We start from the raw sequence: 18621 nt of genomic DNA, 5'->3' as shown, positions 1-18621 counted from the left end.
TATGAGACTATGATTCTCTTTTAGTCACTGGGGCATCTTCATATCCCGAAGCATTTGGTACATGAACAATGAACACCATCACGGTTGTGGTTGGTGAGACATCTTCTTATTTCTTTTTGCAGGTGGAAAAGCAATAGACACCAACCTTCTTTATAACTCTTGGAAACTTCTTTGCTTTACCTGTACTCGCCCAGAGACCTTATTCAGCTCAAACTTACCTATTATATAGGAGACATCTGCTCATCCTGACTCAGATCAATGGCCATCTTTCCCTATCTTCATGTCCTGAGACCTTCTTGGCCTTCGCACCATCCTTAACGTAGATCATATCCATTGACCATAGACTTCTTTGTAACCTCCATGTGCCTTGGTCTAATACAGTCCATCTATTCTGTACAAAGCCCAAGCTTTGCTCATCTTCAGGTTGGACCTTGTATGATCAACCATCTAAAGTTGGTCAGACTTAACTTGTAGGACAAAATGGAAGGATCTTATTTGTTGAGAGAGTACCAATTTTTGGTGGAGTCTCTCTTTAACTCATGGTGACCTCTATACCTGCACACCTGCAAAGCACTGTACGCCGGAATGTTGCAATACTGCCAACAAATGGGTGGTCCCAGTCTTGGCATAGCATCAATTGGTGATTTATGGTGGTGGCACCTCCCTTACCACCCTCACGACGCAGAAAGACCAAATCAGCTCTGCTACATCTGTCAAGGCCAGCCATGGAAACAATGGTGCAATCACAAAACTGTAACAAATCTCGGTATCTGCAAACCTTCTTCTACAAAATACCTGCCCTGACGGAATGGGAGCCCCCCTCGCTGAGCCCCCCTCGGCTTTGTACATAAATAACGCCATTGTTACCCAGACGGCCCGTGTCCCGCTCCCTACTCCCTGAAGCTTTATTCCCTTAATAAGTTGCAGGTTTTGCAGACTTTGTGCCAAAGTATTACTCTCCTCTGGTGAGGAAACAAGCCAGCCTCATGACCGGGGGGCGGTCGTAGCCAAATCCTTTAACCCCATCCACATTATGGATCCCAGGTCAGATGTGTTAAGGCCCCGTACCCACTGGGTCCAATGAAATGAACACCGGGCATCAATGACCTTTGCCCCAAGGGAAGTTGAGTGACAGATAGTATGTATTGGTTATCACGCTAAAAAATACACTGTGAAACTCCGAAAGATAGCCCCGGATTCCACAAAAACAATGGGAAATGTACTGAATGCATTTTTTGGCACTTAATTCCTGCAAAAATACCTGCAGAAGAACCAAGTGTTTGGCTGAGTTCATACCGAGGTTTAAGGCTTAAAAATATACATGTATTTACCAGCAAAATTAGCTTTTGTATGCCTTTTAAAGCATATTATTTTTGCACAGAGCATTTTCTAGAGCTTTTTTCTGTGCATTTTATGCACATAGGGTTCTGGTATACAAATTCAAGTAATTTTACCCACTTATGTGTAACAAACCTGACATGCACTGATTTTGCTTCTTTCTGGAGCATTTTTACGCACATTGTTGCTGCACAGAGCATATTTCAGAGCCTTTTCTGTGTATTTTATGCAAATGAGGTTTTTACATGCAACATTAAAAATTATTAGTTGTTTATGCACAATAAACCTGAGAAGCACTTATTTTGTAGCTTTTTTTGTGCACATTTGTGGCGCACAGAGCATTTTGTAGAGCTTTTCTTGTTTTTTTGCAACTTTTTGCATACAACTTTATGTATTTTTACCCATTTATGCACAGTAAACCTGACTAATTTTGTTGCTTTTTGGAGATTTTTTATGTACATTTTTGTTGCACAAAGCATTATTTGGAGCTTTTTCTGTACATTCTCTGCAAATAAGATTTTTTTTAAGTATTCTCAGCCTTTGATGTTTAATAAACCTGACATGCACTTATTTTAAACGTAATGTAGTCATGTTTATGGCAGTAAAAATGCTTGAAATATAAAAGGAAAGACCTGATTGGCAAAATGAGCCTCTATATTCTCAAGCTTTTTTCAAATTCTTTTTGGAGCATTTTATGCATTTTTTTCAGTGTTTCTGGAGCTTTTTGTGCTTTTTGCAGCACTTTTTTTGCCATTTTCTGCAAAAATTATACAAATTATGTTTTTTCTTGTAATCAAATTAAAGTTTGTATATATTTGTCGTAAACATTTTATGGTGTTTCAGTGCATTTTTTTGTAAGTTTACAGATCAAATTGTAAAAATAAAAAAAATTGCAATGAAGACCTGTCGTGCATAAAAGAGTAAAAAAGCTCTAAAAATGCTCCATAAAAACTAAAATGTGCTAAAAGTGGGAAAAAAAGTCAAATCCACAATTAAAAGGGATTAGCCAGGATTAGAAAAACATTGCTAATTTCTTCTAGAAACAGCGCCACCATTGTCCTCAGTTTGTCCGCAATATTGCGGCTCAGTAGTTCTTGACAAGAGTAAAGCTGAGTTGTAATACCAAACACAACCTGAGGTCAAGAGGGGGCGCTGTTTTTGAATTATCCTGGATAACCGATTTAAAAACCATGCTGCTTTCCCTCATTTAAAGGGACCCTAAGGTCGTCCGGTTATAAGTGACTGGATAAAGACAGCCCTGGTGCCCCTTTAAGTGGAGAGGGTTCGGACTCCTGCAGGAGGGGAGGATTGGCAGAGAACACCCCACCACTCCTGTCTGCGGCACCAGGAACCATCAGTCCCGCTTTATTATCTCCTCGGAAAATCACTTTCCTTGCCCAGAAGAGTTGGGAATTTGGAGAGTCGCAGGTTGGACGCGGAGGGGACCACCCTAACCCAGCGCAGACCTCTGCGGAGGGGCGAGGCCGCTGACCTCATCTGTTTACTGACAGCGCTGCCAATGTCACGGAGAACAATCCACCCTCCGGGGAGGTATGGGGTGTATAGGGTTAAATAGCTGCGGATGAGGTCAGAGAGCGGAGAGAAGAGCGCTCATGTAAACAGGGTGTATAAGGGACCCGTGCCATACAGAGCAGGAGGGGCGTCGCAGTGTGTCAGATAGAACGGCTCTGTGGGGGAGATTTATCAAACATGGTGTAAAGTGAAACTGGCCCAGTTGCCCCTAGCAACCAATCAGATTCCACCTTTCATTCCTCACAGACTGGAAAATGAGAGGTGGAATCTGATTGGTTGCTAGGGGCAACTGAGCCAGTTTCACTTTACACCATGTTTGATAAATCTTCCCTTATGGGGGGATTTATTGTAAAGTAGGCCTGGCTCAGTTGCCCCTAGCAACCAATCAGATTCCACCTTTCATTTTTCAAGGAATCTATGAGGAAAGAAAGGTGGAATCTGATTGGTTGCTAGGGGCAACTGAGCCAGTCTCACTTCACCATGTCTGATAAATCTCTATGTTCTTATATTGACGTCACAATGATATCTATGGTGGTCACTGGTTACTGTTCCTGAAATCCTCTGTGCTGCTTAATACAGGGGCCCTGACCGTACTCTTATCACTCTGTGCCGCCCTCTATCGTATCTATCTTCCCCAACTCCTGTGTTCTACAACCTGTGGCTCTCCAGCTGCGGGAAAACTACAACTCCCAGCATGCCCTGAAATCCTCTGTGCTGCAAACTACACCCTACAGTTAACAGTCTGTGCCCTGAAATACTCTGTGCTGCCTGCTATAGACACCCAAACCTTATTCTAGCTCCCCTACTCTATTGTTCCTCAACCTGTGGCTCTGCAGCTGTTGTAGAACTACAACTCCCAGCGGGCCCTGAAATCCTCTGTGCTGCCTGCTATGAAGACGTTACCCTTACTGTTTACAACGCGTTAAACTTTTTCCTCCTATTTCAGTGTTCATCAACTTCTAACTCTACAGCTGATGCAAAACTACAACCCCCAGCATGCCCTGACAGCCGAAGGCTGTCAGGGCATGCTGGGAGTTGTAGTTTTACACCAGCTGGAGGCCCACAGGGCTGCTTCCATTGCCCTACTCAGATCATGACACTACTACTACTGGAGAAGTCACAGCACAGCGATACCCTCCTCTCCTGAAATACTCTGTGCTGCTGTGAGTGCCACCCCTATGCATCTCTAACTGAACAAATAGGGGGTCTGGACTTTTTTTTCTAACCCCTTTACTAGTCACATGGTCCTGCAGCCCACCCCCTCTCCTGAAATACTCTGCACTGCAGAAGGACACAACGCTAAGGAGAGGCTCACCTTCATCTGCTTTATCGTGTAGCGCATGGTACCGAACGGCCCGTCGTTCATCAGCTTCTTCCCCACGACTTTGGCTCTTATCACTGCAAGGAAAAAAAAATAGAGACAGGCGGTCAGGGTATGCTGGGAGTTGTAGTTCTACAACGCAAATATAACTATTTAGTGACAGCAAGCGGAGATCCTAACAGGAGAGAATTAGTCAGTGAAAAAGGAAAATACATACTATGGCCCCACCGGTCCTTGTAAAACTACAACTCCCAGCATGCTGGGAGTTGTAGTTTTGCAATAGAGTCATACGGTAGAATGAATTAAAGGGATTGTTTACCAAATTTTTTTTCTTTCAGATCAACTGGTGCTAGAAAGTTATATAGATTTGTAGTTTACTTCTATTAAAAAATCTCCAGTCATCCAGTACTTATCAGCTGCTGTATGTCATGCAGGAAGTGGTGTATTCTCTCCAGTCTGACACAGTGCTCTCTGCTGCCACCTCTGTCCATGTCAGGAACTGTCCAGAGCAGCAGCAAATCCCTATAGAAAACTTCTCCTGCTCTGGACAGTTCCTGACATGGACAGAGGTGGCAGCAGAGAGCATTGTGTCAGACTGGAGAGAATACACCACTTCCTGCAGGACATACAGCAGCTGATAAGTACTGGAGGACTGGAGATTTTTAAATAGAAGTAAATTACAAATCCCCGCCACTTTTTTTTTTTTGGTGAACTATCCCTTTAAAAAATCTCCGCCATACCCACTATGTAAGGGCCTCACCCTGCGGTCAGGAATTATGGCGGCCGCTACGTAATCGCTTCATCAAGCCCAATCCCATTGGGAAATACAAGATTCATTGTTTCAATAAAGTCTGCTCCACCTGCCCTCCCCCATCCACCACAACAATGTAAATCCAGGCTCACCACGAAAACCGCCAAAACTGGCGCCAAACCGTAGAGGACTGTCCTAATGTGACGACACGAGAGGCACAACAGTCTCTATGATGGTGGATACTTACCCAGATCTAACATAATATCTCACAGCTGAGGGTTTGTTACAATAGCATCCACATAGGAAACCATTGTAGAAACCCTCCAGCTGTTGCAAAACTACAACTCCCATCATGCCATGGGCTGTCACCCAGCTTTCCTAGAAGCAGAATATAGGAGAATATATGACGACCTCGCAGGAATTCCTCCCAAAAGACGTGGCCGCTCATGAAGTTTGCGATATGTAACGTTACATAAGACGGCGGGGGAATGTGCTGCAAGGGGCGGACAAAGCGTCTTCACATCTCCGAGACTAACACAAACACTTCAGAGTATCACCTGCCCCAGACATATGGGATTTAACCCCTGCTCTGCCTGCCCTGTCATATAATTAAAGGGATACTCCGGTGGGGAAAAAAAATGTAATCAACTGTTATCAGAAAGTATACAGATGTGTAAATTACTTCTATTTAAAAATCTCTAGTCTTCCTGTACTTATCAGCTGCTGCGTGTCCTGCAGGTAATGGTGTATTCTTTCAAGTCTGACACAGGCTCTCTGCTGCCACCTCTGTCCATGTCAGGAGAGGTTTTCTATGGGGATTTGCTACTGCTCTGTACAGTTCCTGACATGGACAGAGGTGGCAGCACTGGAGAGAATACACCACTTCCTGCAGGACATACAGTGGATGATAAGTACTGGAAATGTTTAAATAGAAGAAATTTGCTAATCTGTAAAACTATCTGACACCAGTTGATTTGAAAGAAAAAAAAATCCCTTTAAGTACTTGGTCAATATTGCTTCCTACTAGCTAGCCAATGGCCGCCCCTTCCAAAACCTGAGGCAGAGTGACTACTTATTTTCCCAAGGTAAGCTCTTGACAGTCAACCAGCTACGTTTCCCAATGAGGTGACATCACCTTGTAGCCCTGATGACATCATCTCTTCCTCTCATACATAAGTGCTCTCGCCCAGGGGTCTCTCTGTGGGTTGAGAAACCCTTTAAGTACTGAGCCCTTTCAGTCTTGAGGACATGACTTCCATCATCGTCCCCATGAGCTTGAGGAAATTGTGTGCGGCATGTAATCCCTGGAATCCAGAAACCCGATCCGGCCCCCGGCCTGCAGAGTACGGGAGGTTGTATGTGACGACGGGCATCAATTATACCCACTTCCAGGGCAGCGGATGTCTGTGGATTGTAATGACCCGTCAGATGGTTGTGTATCCCAGCCATGGATACCAAGTCAACATCAACCAACAGAACACTTCTACAGTCCTGAAAATTCCGACCGTTTTGTGTACACAGCTCCCAGACAGATCTAGGTGTCTGCTATTTACTGTCCAAGGACAAACCATGTGTAGTCCTGTGTTCATCCCTTCCGTGTTACCATGGAGACACATAGAACTGAGGAGCTGCTGACACAAAACGGTTGGAATTTATTTTTTTCAATCCAGGCAAAATTGCTTCATATTTTTATACTAGATACAGTGGAACAATAAAAAAATGGATGCAAAGGTGGCATCTAAAGGTTTTAATGGTCAGCCCTATGACAGGCCCCACCCCTGAGCTACCCAGGGAAACACCCACGGTGGAGGGTATTTGCATAAGCCCCTCCCTGATCTGCCAAAGGAAACTCCCACTGTGAGGTATGTTTGCATAAGCCCCACCCTGATCTGAAAAGAGAAACTTTTACTTTGAGGTGTATTTGCATAAGCCCCACCCCTTATCTGTCCAGAGAAGCTTCCACTTTAGGGTGAATTTGCATAAACCCCATACATATGTATAAAGGGAAACTTGTACTTTGGGGTGTATTTGCATAATCCCCTACCTCACATTTTGGGAAGCATTTGCATAAGTCCCAAAGTAACTTTCACCATGGACATCTGCATAAATCCCACCCCTAATCTGCCTGAAGTAACTTTCACCATGCAGTTTATTTGCATAAGTCCCACCCCTAACCTGCCTGAAGTAACTTTCACCATGCAGTGCATCGGCATAAGCCCCACCCCTACCATGCCTGAAGTAACTTTAACCATGTGGTTCATCTGCAACAACTCCACCCCTAATTTGCCCGAAGTAACTTTCACCGTGTGGTTCATCTGCAACAACAACTCCACCCCTAATTTGCCCGAAGTAACTTTCAGCATGCAGTGCATCTGCATAAGCCCCACCCTTAATCTGCCTGAAGTAACTTTCTCCATGTACATCTGCATAAGTCCCACCCCTAATATGCCTGAAGAAACTTCACCATGCCGCGCATTTGCATAAGCCTCACCCCTAATCTGCCTGAAGTAACTTTCACCATGCCGTGCATCTGCATAAGCCCCACCCCTAATCTGCCCGAAGTAACGTTCACCATGTGGGGTCATCTGTACAAGCCCCACCCCAGATTGTTCAGCCCTCAGAATATTGTCTACAATTGTAACAAAACCTCAGCGAGAAGAAACATCCAGCACCGTACAAGCTGTCAGCTTCTCTTATGGAAACAGCTATATTTCCATTCACTGTCAGCTAGCAATGAGGAATTACTCCGAGTATATTAGGAAGCTGCAGAACCTGATTAAGGTTTTAGTGAAATATTCGCACCCGGAAACTTCCGGAGACATTGGACGGATATGTCGGGGGCCTCTATGTGATCAAAGCATAGCTGGCAGCGGCGGCCTCGCCAAGAGGATGCGGCCACTTAGGTGTGAAATAGTCCGCAGCTTCTCATGGAGTCTCTCGGAAGTGACAGGTTCCCACAATAGACCAGTAAAATATTATTGAAAGCCGATCCCCTGACATTCCTGCCGGTCACATGTCACCGCCACGCCGCCACCTCCGCCGCCGGGGTGATGAGGGTGATGCTCATCTTTATAGGGGCGTCAGGGTGATGTCAGACATAGAGGTATCTGACCTATGACCTCAGGAGCAGAAATCATTACAAATAAGATGGTTTTATTATTATAAAAACCATCTTAATGCAAAGCAACCCATGTGGCGGCCATATTGTCTCTACTATTTGTTACCCGCGAGGGGCCCAGGGCGCTGTGTCTGGCTTCAGTGTTGTGTGTGATGTCTGAACGTAATGTGTGAAACGTTACATTACTGGCAGTGATGTCACCCGACCCCTGAGATCTGTGTGTGAGAACGGGAGCGGGGATGTGATAATGAAACACTCCCCCCCACCCGTATAGCCTCCCGGTATTGTATATACACACCAGACACCTATATACATGACCATCCTTCCTCTGTATCTAATCCAGGATATTTGCCATACTGTTTTAGAGAACCACGAGGTACTACATCCCCATCACGTAGGGATTCTTTTTTTAAAGGAATTTTCCATAAACACTCCGTGTATACACAGATGAGCTCATCTATGGATATATGACTTTTACTTATATAGAGTGCTGAAAAAATTCCCATAATGCCCCCTGGGGACCACCGATATAACTCATTAGTGATGTCATGTGACCCTAGTGACTACCGCCGTGCATGTTGTGGTCATGTGACATCAATAGGATTACAAAAGCATCTGCTTTTGCCGCTAGTGTGAACAAAGCCATATGGCAGATACTATTCTTATTGCCGCTGTACTATAGGACATAAAAGTAGCCAGTTGCCCATAGCGACCAATCACGTTGCAGCTTACATTTTGAAAATGAAAGAAGGGTTCTGATTGGTTGTTATGGACAACTGTGCTGGCCCCTTTCCATATATAAGTGAAGCACATAGCGACCAATCATATTGCAGCTTACAGAGTTGCAGGGCTAATCTGAAAATGAAAGAAGGGATCTGATTGGTTGCTATGGACAACTGCTCCTGTCTGTGTTACAATATACACAGGAAGCACATAGCAACCAATCAAATTGACAACTTTCCACTAGAAGTGATCTGATTGGTTGCTATGGGAGACTTCTCCGCTCTTTGTCCTGTCCTGTATAGAAGGCGGGAGGGCGATCTATATGTCCATAGGGTTCACTTATTAAACCGTATCGATCCTGCCGCCATTGTTTTCATTCAGCTTTATTAACTACACTAACAAAAATCAATGAGGAGGAGGAGGCGGCTCGGGATCCATTGTCCTGGGGGTCACTTTAAGGGCACGGCTTTCTCCGGGGGTTGTCACTCAGCTTTCCGAAATTCTGAACTAATGGAGTTAGTCATATCAGATATCTGAGAAAGCTGGGGTACTGCGATGGCGGCCATCTTGGTCGCTCAAATTAAAAATGAGTCAAGGAAATAATTAGAAGCCAAAGTGAACAGACCCTTAAAGGGGCCCATCTTTGTTAGAGGCATATGACGCAGGTATCTGGTATTACACCGCCATGTAGGGATCACCTAGACCATGAATAAAATCCCGGTATTTTTGGCTGACATCTGGATGGATGTGAGAATACGATGGCCGCCCCGTTTCCTCCATGCAGACAATTGCTTCCAAGTGCTGATATACGTCTTCCTCTGGTTATAACAATCCCGCCCTGTACAGCTGAAGCGGAAGGCCGCGAGGCGCGATGGACAGATGGTATAGAAATCACACAAGAGGCATATAAACAGCAGGAAGAAAGATCCTTATAATACTAATAATACTACTAATACTCCCATGTGGGGGAGCCCTCGAAGTGACCCCCCCACACACACACACTTTTATTTATCGCTAATTAAAACGCTGACTTTTCGGGAAAGATGGGAGCGCGGTTTTCACACACTTCCTGGGGTTGATGGGATCCGGGCTCGGAGGAGGAGGAGGACGGCCATGGAGGAGGTGGCTGGACGCAGGTGGATATCAAAGAGAGGATGGGGCCGTTCACAGGGGAGTCATCAGGAAACACTATATGGCGTATAGGCTGCTCAGTAGCTGACAGATATAGCAAATATAGGGCTTAAAGGGGGGTTCCATGTGAGGGCGTATGATGAAATAGCCATTGTGACGGGAACAGTGCGGAGTTATCATTGTAAAAACAATGGACACCATGTCGGAATCTGATAGACCCCATTATAGGATAGCCGTTGCGGCTGGTGTGGGAACGGCATTAGTCTTGTTCGCGAATGTACAGACCCGATACTTCTAAAGGTTTTCTACATCAACAATAGTGAATGCTGTATAATACCGCCATATCACACCTATATAGTTAGTATGTAAAAGTGCTAGCACTAGTGCCTTGTTATACCGCCATATTGTACTTTTATAAGTGACACACACTGCCAAAACTCTGTCATATTGTAACTTCATAACCGTGCCAAACAGTGCCAAAAAGTACCGCCATTTCTATCTTTATTATGGCGACAAACAGTGCACAAATACTGCCATATTGTACTTTTATAAGCGACACACCTTGCCAAAATTCTGCTATGAGTGTTTAAATCATACCGTCATATTGTAACTCATAACCGTGCCAAACAGTGCCAAAAAGTATCGCCATTTGTATCTTTATAATAGTGACAAACAGTGCACAAATAATACCGCCATCTTGTACCCTTATATGAGTGCACTACAGTGCACAAATAATAGAAAGCAAGGTATCCATATGATAGAGCTGCATTATACAGCCTCATCCTGCCCACTTAGGACTGGCAAAGCACATAATACCGCCCTATAGTGCCCAGGTAATATAACACATAGCACTATGGAGAGGATGTGATACGTACACAGCTGCCTATTGTGGTCACAGGGTTAATAAGAGACACTTGAACTTGGGCCTAAGACAAGGCCAGGGTGCTAGGTGTGACCCTGAGCGGGGGAGGTTAAGTACACCCAGTACTCCCAGTGACCCCCCTGGGGATAGAATTCCGGCTGTAAGTAGATTGGAGCTGACTCACAGTGCTGGTATTCTACATTCCTCCCGGAGACGTTAAGTAAGAGAGTAAAGACTCTCCGCATTCCTGGACTCCAGAGTCTTATGTGTTATTGGTGCCAAAGGCAGGAGAGAGCGTCTCCAGGCTACAAACCTCAGGACGCCATTATAGTCACACCCCTATAATGTTATATAGAACACCCCGACACATTATACTCCAGAGCTGCACTCACTGTTCTGCTGGTGGGGTCACTGTGTCCATACCTTACATTACTGATCCTGAGTTCCATCCTGTATTATACTCCAGAGCTGCACTCACTATTCTGCTTGTGGGGTCACTGTGTACATACATTACTGATCCTGAGTTCCATCCTGTATTATACTCCAGAGCTGCACTCACTATTCTGCTGGTGGGGTCACTGTGTACATACATTACTGATCTTGAGTTATATCCTGTATTATACTCCAGAGCTGCACTCACTATTCTGCACTTCCCGGTTCCCTGTGTACATTATGTACTCCAGAGCTGCGCTCACAGGTGGCGGGTGCCTCCGCCTTTGGTGTGGTTATTCTTAGGTTAGGGGTCACTTCCTCCTGGCTGCCTTTGTGTGTAGAGCTGGGTGGACCCCGCATGGTGACATGTGTACTGGTGGTCTTAGGTATTATGAGCGGTCTGAGAGATTAATGGCGCCCGCGCTGCCCATAGGGAGTGGCGGGGGGTGAACAATGGCACTTGTGCCCCTCACCCGCTTCCTGAGGTCACACGCGCACATACATCACACTATAGAATAGGTGCCCCCCCCCCCTTCCTCCATAACATGTTCTGCACAACCTTATTCTTCTGAGGACAAAGACCCGAGGACTATGATGTCAGCGCAATACTCCAAGGACTAACTAAGGGCCGGGACTTAAAGGGGAACTCCACTCCATCTGTATACTCATTACACCATGTTCCTATACAGTGAGCGCAGCTCTGGAGGTGACAATGGGTTCAGTCCTCAGCTTGTCATCACCTGCCGCCTCTGTTCAGGTGACTTTCACCACATAGTAATATCCTCACCTGGGACTATGATGGTGTCCTGTATCCGGTGGCCACCCACTACTCTCCTGTATAGAAGTAGATCTAATCCAACCCAACTATGGATTTAAAGGGATTGTTTAGATTTAGAAAAACCTGACTACTTTTTTTTCTTTAAAAAGCACCCTATCGTATTTCACTGGTGCCTGAATTAAATGGCTACCAAAGTGTCTACCCAGAAGACTCTCGAGGAACAAGACTTCCTGTTTCTTAAAGGGGAAGCCTCATGTGACCTCTCTGATTCGAGCCCCCTTAAGTGGACATATTTGCACCCTCTAATTCTTGTTGATGCTATAGGGTCTCCGTCCCTTTGATATCAATGACGCTACCCCCCTGTGAAGAGTCCGCCCCGCACTTTCGCTTCCCTTTGAAAGCCATTGTTGCGGGGACCGTGTTGTTTTTTTGCCTCTTTTATGGAGCTCGTTGCGATGGCAACAAGTAAAACAGAACGGAGGTTTTTGTTCTGGGAGGGTTGTGATTGTGTTAATGGGTTTTGTTAGAGAACCTGCGGGAACTCTGCGATGTCAGGGGGGAAGGGGGTGGCGAGTGAGTGCCTGGCTGTTCCAGAGTCACCGGGGCCAGAAACAAGGTAGCGGCGCGGCCTCGTACTGTCCTCACTCGTATAGATATAGTTAGGACTCTCTAATTAGATATAGTTAGGACTCTCTTAGTCGAGGCTGCCTCCGATCATATAGATATAGTTAGGACTCTCTTAGTCGAGGCTGCCTCCGATCATATAGATATAGTTAGGACTCTCTTAGTCGAGGCTGCCTCCGATCATATAGATATAGTTAGGACTCTCTTAGTCAAGGCTGCCTCCGATCATATAGATATAGTTAGGACTCTCTTAGTCGAGGCTGCCTCCGATCATATAGATATAGTTAGGACTCTCTTAGTCGAGGCTGCCTCCGATCATATAGATATAGTTAGGACTCTCTTAGTCAAGGCTGCCTCCAATCATATAGATATAGTTAGGACTCTCTTAGTCGAGGCTGCCTCCGATTATATACATATAGTTAGGACTCCCTTAGTCGAGGCTGCCTCTGATTATATAGATATAGTTAGGACTCTCTTAGTCGAGGCTGCCTCTGATTATATAGATATAGTTAGGACTCTCTTAGTCGAGGCTGCCTCCGATCATATAGATATAGTTAGGACTCTCTTAGTCGAGGCTGCCTCCGATTATATACATATAGTTAGGACTCCCTTAGTCGAGGCTGCCTCTGATTATATAGATATAGTTAGGACTCTCTTAGTCGAGGCTGCCTCCGATCATATAGATATAGTTAGGACTCTCTTAGTCAAGGCTGCCTCTGATCACATAGGGTACTATGGGTACCTGGAGCGGCTAGGTTGGCCTATATTTCACACTGCTTACCCTAATCCCATATCCATGGCTCTCATGGTCCACCAGTCCTTCTCGGCCCACACAGTGCCCGTACACCATTCCACTTGTATAACTTTGTGCTCAGCTCTTCTTGTCCTCGCAGGGTCGGGCAGGATGACTTCTCCTCCATCAGCTGCCAGACCAATTATATAGGTGACAACTCCAGCCGCCCATCTCAGGGATTCCATCCCCTCCTTATGCAACGTCTCACTCAGCTTCTTCCTAATACTTCCTTCACCAGGCAGATGTGATGTCCCCGAAGCCTCCGCCGCCTGATTGGTGAAAATTAGACAGATCTCACTGGGGGAGACGGCGGCAGGGGGAGGGGGGAGTGAGATGCTCGGAGAAGTCTATTCCCACTCTACTAGGAGCTACAGATTTATACTCCCTCACTCACGCTCGCTCTACTACTGGACGGGGGTGGGGGGGATTACGCCACATCTGCCTGTACTTCATCACTGTATACCCCACGCTGCTTCTCCTCCATGACTTTCCCCCCCCCCCCCCCCTCACACTGCTTCTCCTCCATCACTGTATCCCCCCCCCGCTGCCTCTCCCCCATCACTGTATCCCCACCGCTGCCTCTCCCCTCATCACTGTATCCCCCCCGCTGCCTCTCCCCCATCACTGTACCCCCCCCCCCGCTGCCTCTCCCCTCATCACTGTATCCCCCCGCTGCTTCTCCCCATCACTGTATCCCCCCCGCTGCCTCTCCCCCATCACTGTATCCCCCCGCTGCTTCTCCCCCATCACTGTATCCCCCCGCTGCTTCTCCCCCATCACTGTATCCCCACCGCTGCCTCTCCCCTCATCACTGTATCCCCCCGCTGCTTCTCCCCCATCACTGTATCCCCCCCGCTGCCTCTCCCCCATCACTGTATCCCCACCGCTGCCTCTCCCCTCATCACTGTATCCCCCCGCTGCTTCTCCCCCATCACTGTATCCCCCCCGCTGCCTCTCCCCCATCACTGTATCCCCCCCGCTGCCTCTCCCCCATCACTGTATCCCCCCGCTGCCTCTCCCCCATCACTGTATCCCCCCCATCACTGTATTCACCCCCGCTGCTTCTGCTTATCACTGTAACCCCTCACTGCCGCTCCTTTATCACTGTATCCCCCCTCTATTGTGGTGTCCCACCACGGGTGTTGCTATTGGTTACACCCTTCGTAAAAGCCTGTACTTTTAAGTGTGAATGGTGATGTGGTAGTACCAGAGTTTCACCACAAGATGTCGTTATTGCAAGTATGTATACTCAGTTATGGCACGGCTGTAGTACTCAAAAGGTTATTGTTTGTGTACCACATGGATCTGCACACCAATGAGAGTTCTTTCTTCTTCTCACCTATCATCTCTCTCTTTACTTCACACATACGCACTCCTCACCCACTCACAGCGCACCTTACATGCGCTGTAGGAAGGAAGTCACATGGGTAGAGGAAGTGTTAGGTCTTTTGTCTTTAGACTCTGTAGAGGAAGGACACAAGCCAGAACACTCTCTACAGCGATGCAGTTGGGCCCTGGCCCCTGCCAGGTCCCCAGTCTAAGTTGTGCAGTCTAGACGCAAGACACATTTACCTAGACACAGTTTCTTCTCCAGTAAATCACTCATCACTATGCAGTGTTAAGCTTCTACTAGTCAGGGATCATCTCAGCCCACGCCGTGGAGAAGGAGAGACAGTGCAGGACAGTATCCATAAGAAAGTAAAGGAACTGATCCGGACAAAGCAAAGTTGCGAAAAGCCTATGAACTCTATCTCGTAGTGCGGGGGTAAGCAGGGAACCCTCAGCATTCCGCTCATCTCAGGTAACAAGGTCTGGGGCTTGTGTCACCCTCTAGGACGGGTCACCCGACACTGGTGGGCAATAGGTGGTGCAAAGACCAAAGAGTCAAAACACGGACACAAGTATTCTCTCTAAAGTATCAAGTATCTTATCAAGTTTAAAGTATCATATCAAGGCAAAGCTGTATTATCTGCTGCCTACCTCACGTATCTTCAGAGTAAACAAGATTCTATTTATGATAAAGAGACTCTGATTCCTTGCCAAGCACCGGCACAGCACACACACACTACTTGGGTCATCTCCCCTTTCTGTGGGTGGCAGTACCAATAGTCTAGAGAGGGTCATTACTCCACTCCGGACCACCGTGATAAGTACCCAAGGGACCCCGCAGCAGCCCGGCAGGTCACTGTCCACAGGGGAACAAGGGATAGCCGGTCCATTAAAATAAAAGCAGGTGTGCCACCATACCCGTGTGCCCAACCGGCACTGGCGTCACGACACAACATCATTGGGCCCGGCTATATCTTGGCCAACCACCATAGAACTGGCGTGACACCTCAACATCTAGCAAGTGACCGGCCGTACCTCCACACCGGGGGTGTACCACTACACCACACCCCCTCTATTACCCCATCACCCTCCACCTCTCCTCTATTACCCCATCACCTTTCTTCTCTTTCCCTCATCCCTTCGTCCTCCTTCCCCACTTCTCTCTGTTCCTTTCAGTATGAGAGCAGCCGCAGATCCACATCATAAGGATCAACATTCCATCAAATTCCGGAACAACACAAAATCCTCATGGAATAGACGCAGTGTGAACACAGCCTTATTACCCTGTATGTTACCCCCCTCCTCCTCTATTACCCTGTATGTTATCCCCCTCCTCCTCTATTACCCTGTATGTTATCCCCCTCCTCCTCTATTACTCTGTATGTTATCCCCCTCCTCCTCTATTACCCTGTATGTTATCCCCCTCCTCCTCTATTACCCTGTATGTTATCCCCCTCCTCCTCTATTACACTGCATGTTATCCCCCTCCTCCTCTATTACCCTGTATGTTATCCCCCTCCTCCTCTATTACCCTGTATGTTATCCCCCTCCTCCTCTATTACCCTGTATGTTATCCCCCTCCTCTATTACCCTGTATGTTATCCCCCTCCTCTATTACCCTGTATGTTATCCCCCTCCTCTATTACCCTGCATGTTATCCCCCTCCTCCTCTATTACCCTGTATGTTATCCCCCTCCTCCTCTATTACCCTGTATGTTATCCCCCTCCTCCTCTATTACTCTGTATGTTATCCCCCTCCTCTATTACCCTGTATGTTATCCCCCTCCTCCTCTATTACCCTGTATGTTATCCCCCTCCTCTATTACCCTGTATGTTATCCCCCTCCTCCTCTATTACCCTGTATGTTATCCCCTCCTCCTCTATTACCCTGTATGTTATCCCCCTCCTCCTCTATTACCCTGTATGTTATCCCCCTCCTCCTCTATTACCCTGTATGTTATCCCCCTCCTCCTCTATTACTCTGTATGTTATCCCCCTCCTCTATTACCCTGTATGTTATCCCCCTCCTCCTCTATTACCCTGTATGTTATCCCCCTCCTCTATTACCCTGTATGTTATCCCCCTCCTCCTCTATTACCCTGTATGTTATCCCCTCCTCCTCTATTACCCTGTATGTTATCCCCCTCCTCCTCTATTACCCTGTATGTTATCCCCCTCCTCCTCTATTACCCTGTATGTTTTCCCCCTGCTCCTCCTCCTCTATTACCCTGTATGTTATCCGCCTCCTCCTCTATTACCCTGTATGTTATCCCCCTCCTCCTCTATTACCCTGTATGTTATCCCCCTCCTCCTCTATTACCCTGTATGTTATCCCCCTCCGCTATTACCCTGTATGTTATCCCCCTCCTCTATTACCCTGTATGTTATCCCCCTCCTCTATTACCCTGCATGTTATCCCCCTCCTCCTCTATTACCCTGTATGTTTTCCCCCTCCTCCTCTATTACCCTGTATGTTTTCCCCCTCCTCCTCTATTACCCTGTATGTTATCCTCCTCCTCCTCTATTACCCTGTATGTTTTCCCCCTCCTCCTCTATTACCCTGTATGTTATCCCCCTCCTCATCTATTACCCTGTATGTTTTCCCCCTCCTCCTCTATTACCCTGTATGTTATCCCCCTCCTCCTCTATTACCCTGTATGTTATCCCCCTCCTCCTCTATTACCCTGTATGTTATCCGCCTCCTCCTCTATTACCCTGTATGTTATCCCCCTCCTCCTCTATTACCCTGTATGTTATCCCCCTCCTCATCTATTACCCTGTATGTTTTCCCCCTCCTCCTCCTCCTCCTCTATTACCCTGTATGTTACCCCCCTCCTCTCACCCTGTATAACTCTCTCGCACTCTCCCACTATTGCTTGCTCACTTTCGGAGTGCTGATTCCTGAACTTTCCATGTGACACACCCTCAGCACACCAGACAAGTCTTAAAGGAACATTACACAGGACTCCTGTGTCACCCACCAGCATGGTATCAGGAGAGTTGTGTCCTCACAGCGACTCTACATCAGTCTATTCCAGTCTATTAACACCCTGAATGTGGTGACCCGGGCGCCACCGTATACTGTGCTGCACCTGTCACCCCGCCATCTGCTCACAGTATAAACCTCAGCTGCTTACTGAGTATTTATACCAAACCCACCACATCCTATAGCCCCCCGATCATCTACAGAGCCCACCACATCCTATAGCCCCCCGATCATCTACAGAGACCACCACATCCTATAGCCCCCCGATCATCTACAGAGCCCACCACATCCTATAGCCCCCCGATCATCTACAGAGCCCACCACATCCTATACCCCCCAATCTACAGAGCCCACCACATCCTATACCCCCCAATCTACAGAGGCCACCACATCCTCTAGCCCCCCGATCATCTACAGAGCCCACCACATCCTATACCCCCCAATCTACAGAGCCCACCACATCCTATACCCCCCAATCTACAGAGCCCACCACATCCTATACCCCCCAATCTACAGAGCCCACCACATCCTATACCCCCAATCTACAGAGCCCACCACATCCTATACCCCCAATCTACAGAGCCCACCACATCCTATACCCCCAATCTACAGAGCCCACCACATCCTATACCCCCCAATTATCTACAGAGCCCACCAGCTCCTATATCCCCCAATCTACAGAGCCCACCACATCCTATACCCCCCAATTATCTACAGAGCCCACCAGCTCCTATATCCCCCAATCTACAGAGCCCACCACATCCTATACCCCCCAATCTACAGAGCCCACCACATCCTATACCCCCAATCTACAGAGCCCACCACATCCTATACCCCCCAATTATCTACAGAGCCCACCAGCTCCTATATCCCCCAATCTACAGAGCCCACCACATCCTATA

General features: G+C 47.1%; 2 protein-coding genes across 7 annotated transcripts in view; one reads left to right on the top strand and one right to left on the bottom strand.

Annotated features, from left to right (window-relative positions):
• Nucleotides 1-18621, top strand: part of SYN3 (synapsin III) — a 174245-nt gene that overhangs the window by 105149 nt on the left and 50475 nt on the right. The window lies entirely within an intron of this gene.
• TIMP3 (TIMP metallopeptidase inhibitor 3) overlaps nucleotides 1-18621 on the bottom strand; it is a 32452-nt gene that overhangs the window by 9073 nt on the left and 4758 nt on the right. Inside the window, exon 2 of the mRNA XM_069966760.1 lies at nucleotides 4187-4269. Within this exon, the coding sequence (XP_069822861.1) occupies nucleotides 4187-4269 (83 nt within the window). The remainder of the gene's footprint in view (nucleotides 1-4186; nucleotides 4270-18621) is intronic.

This window comes from Dendropsophus ebraccatus, chromosome 1 (genome assembly GCF_027789765.1).
Source record: "Dendropsophus ebraccatus isolate aDenEbr1 chromosome 1, aDenEbr1.pat, whole genome shotgun sequence".
NCBI classification, from domain to species: domain Eukaryota; kingdom Metazoa; phylum Chordata; class Amphibia; order Anura; family Hylidae; genus Dendropsophus; species Dendropsophus ebraccatus.
The sequence above is the reverse complement of the archived record's forward strand: the minus strand, read 5'-3'. Positions and strand labels throughout refer to the sequence as shown.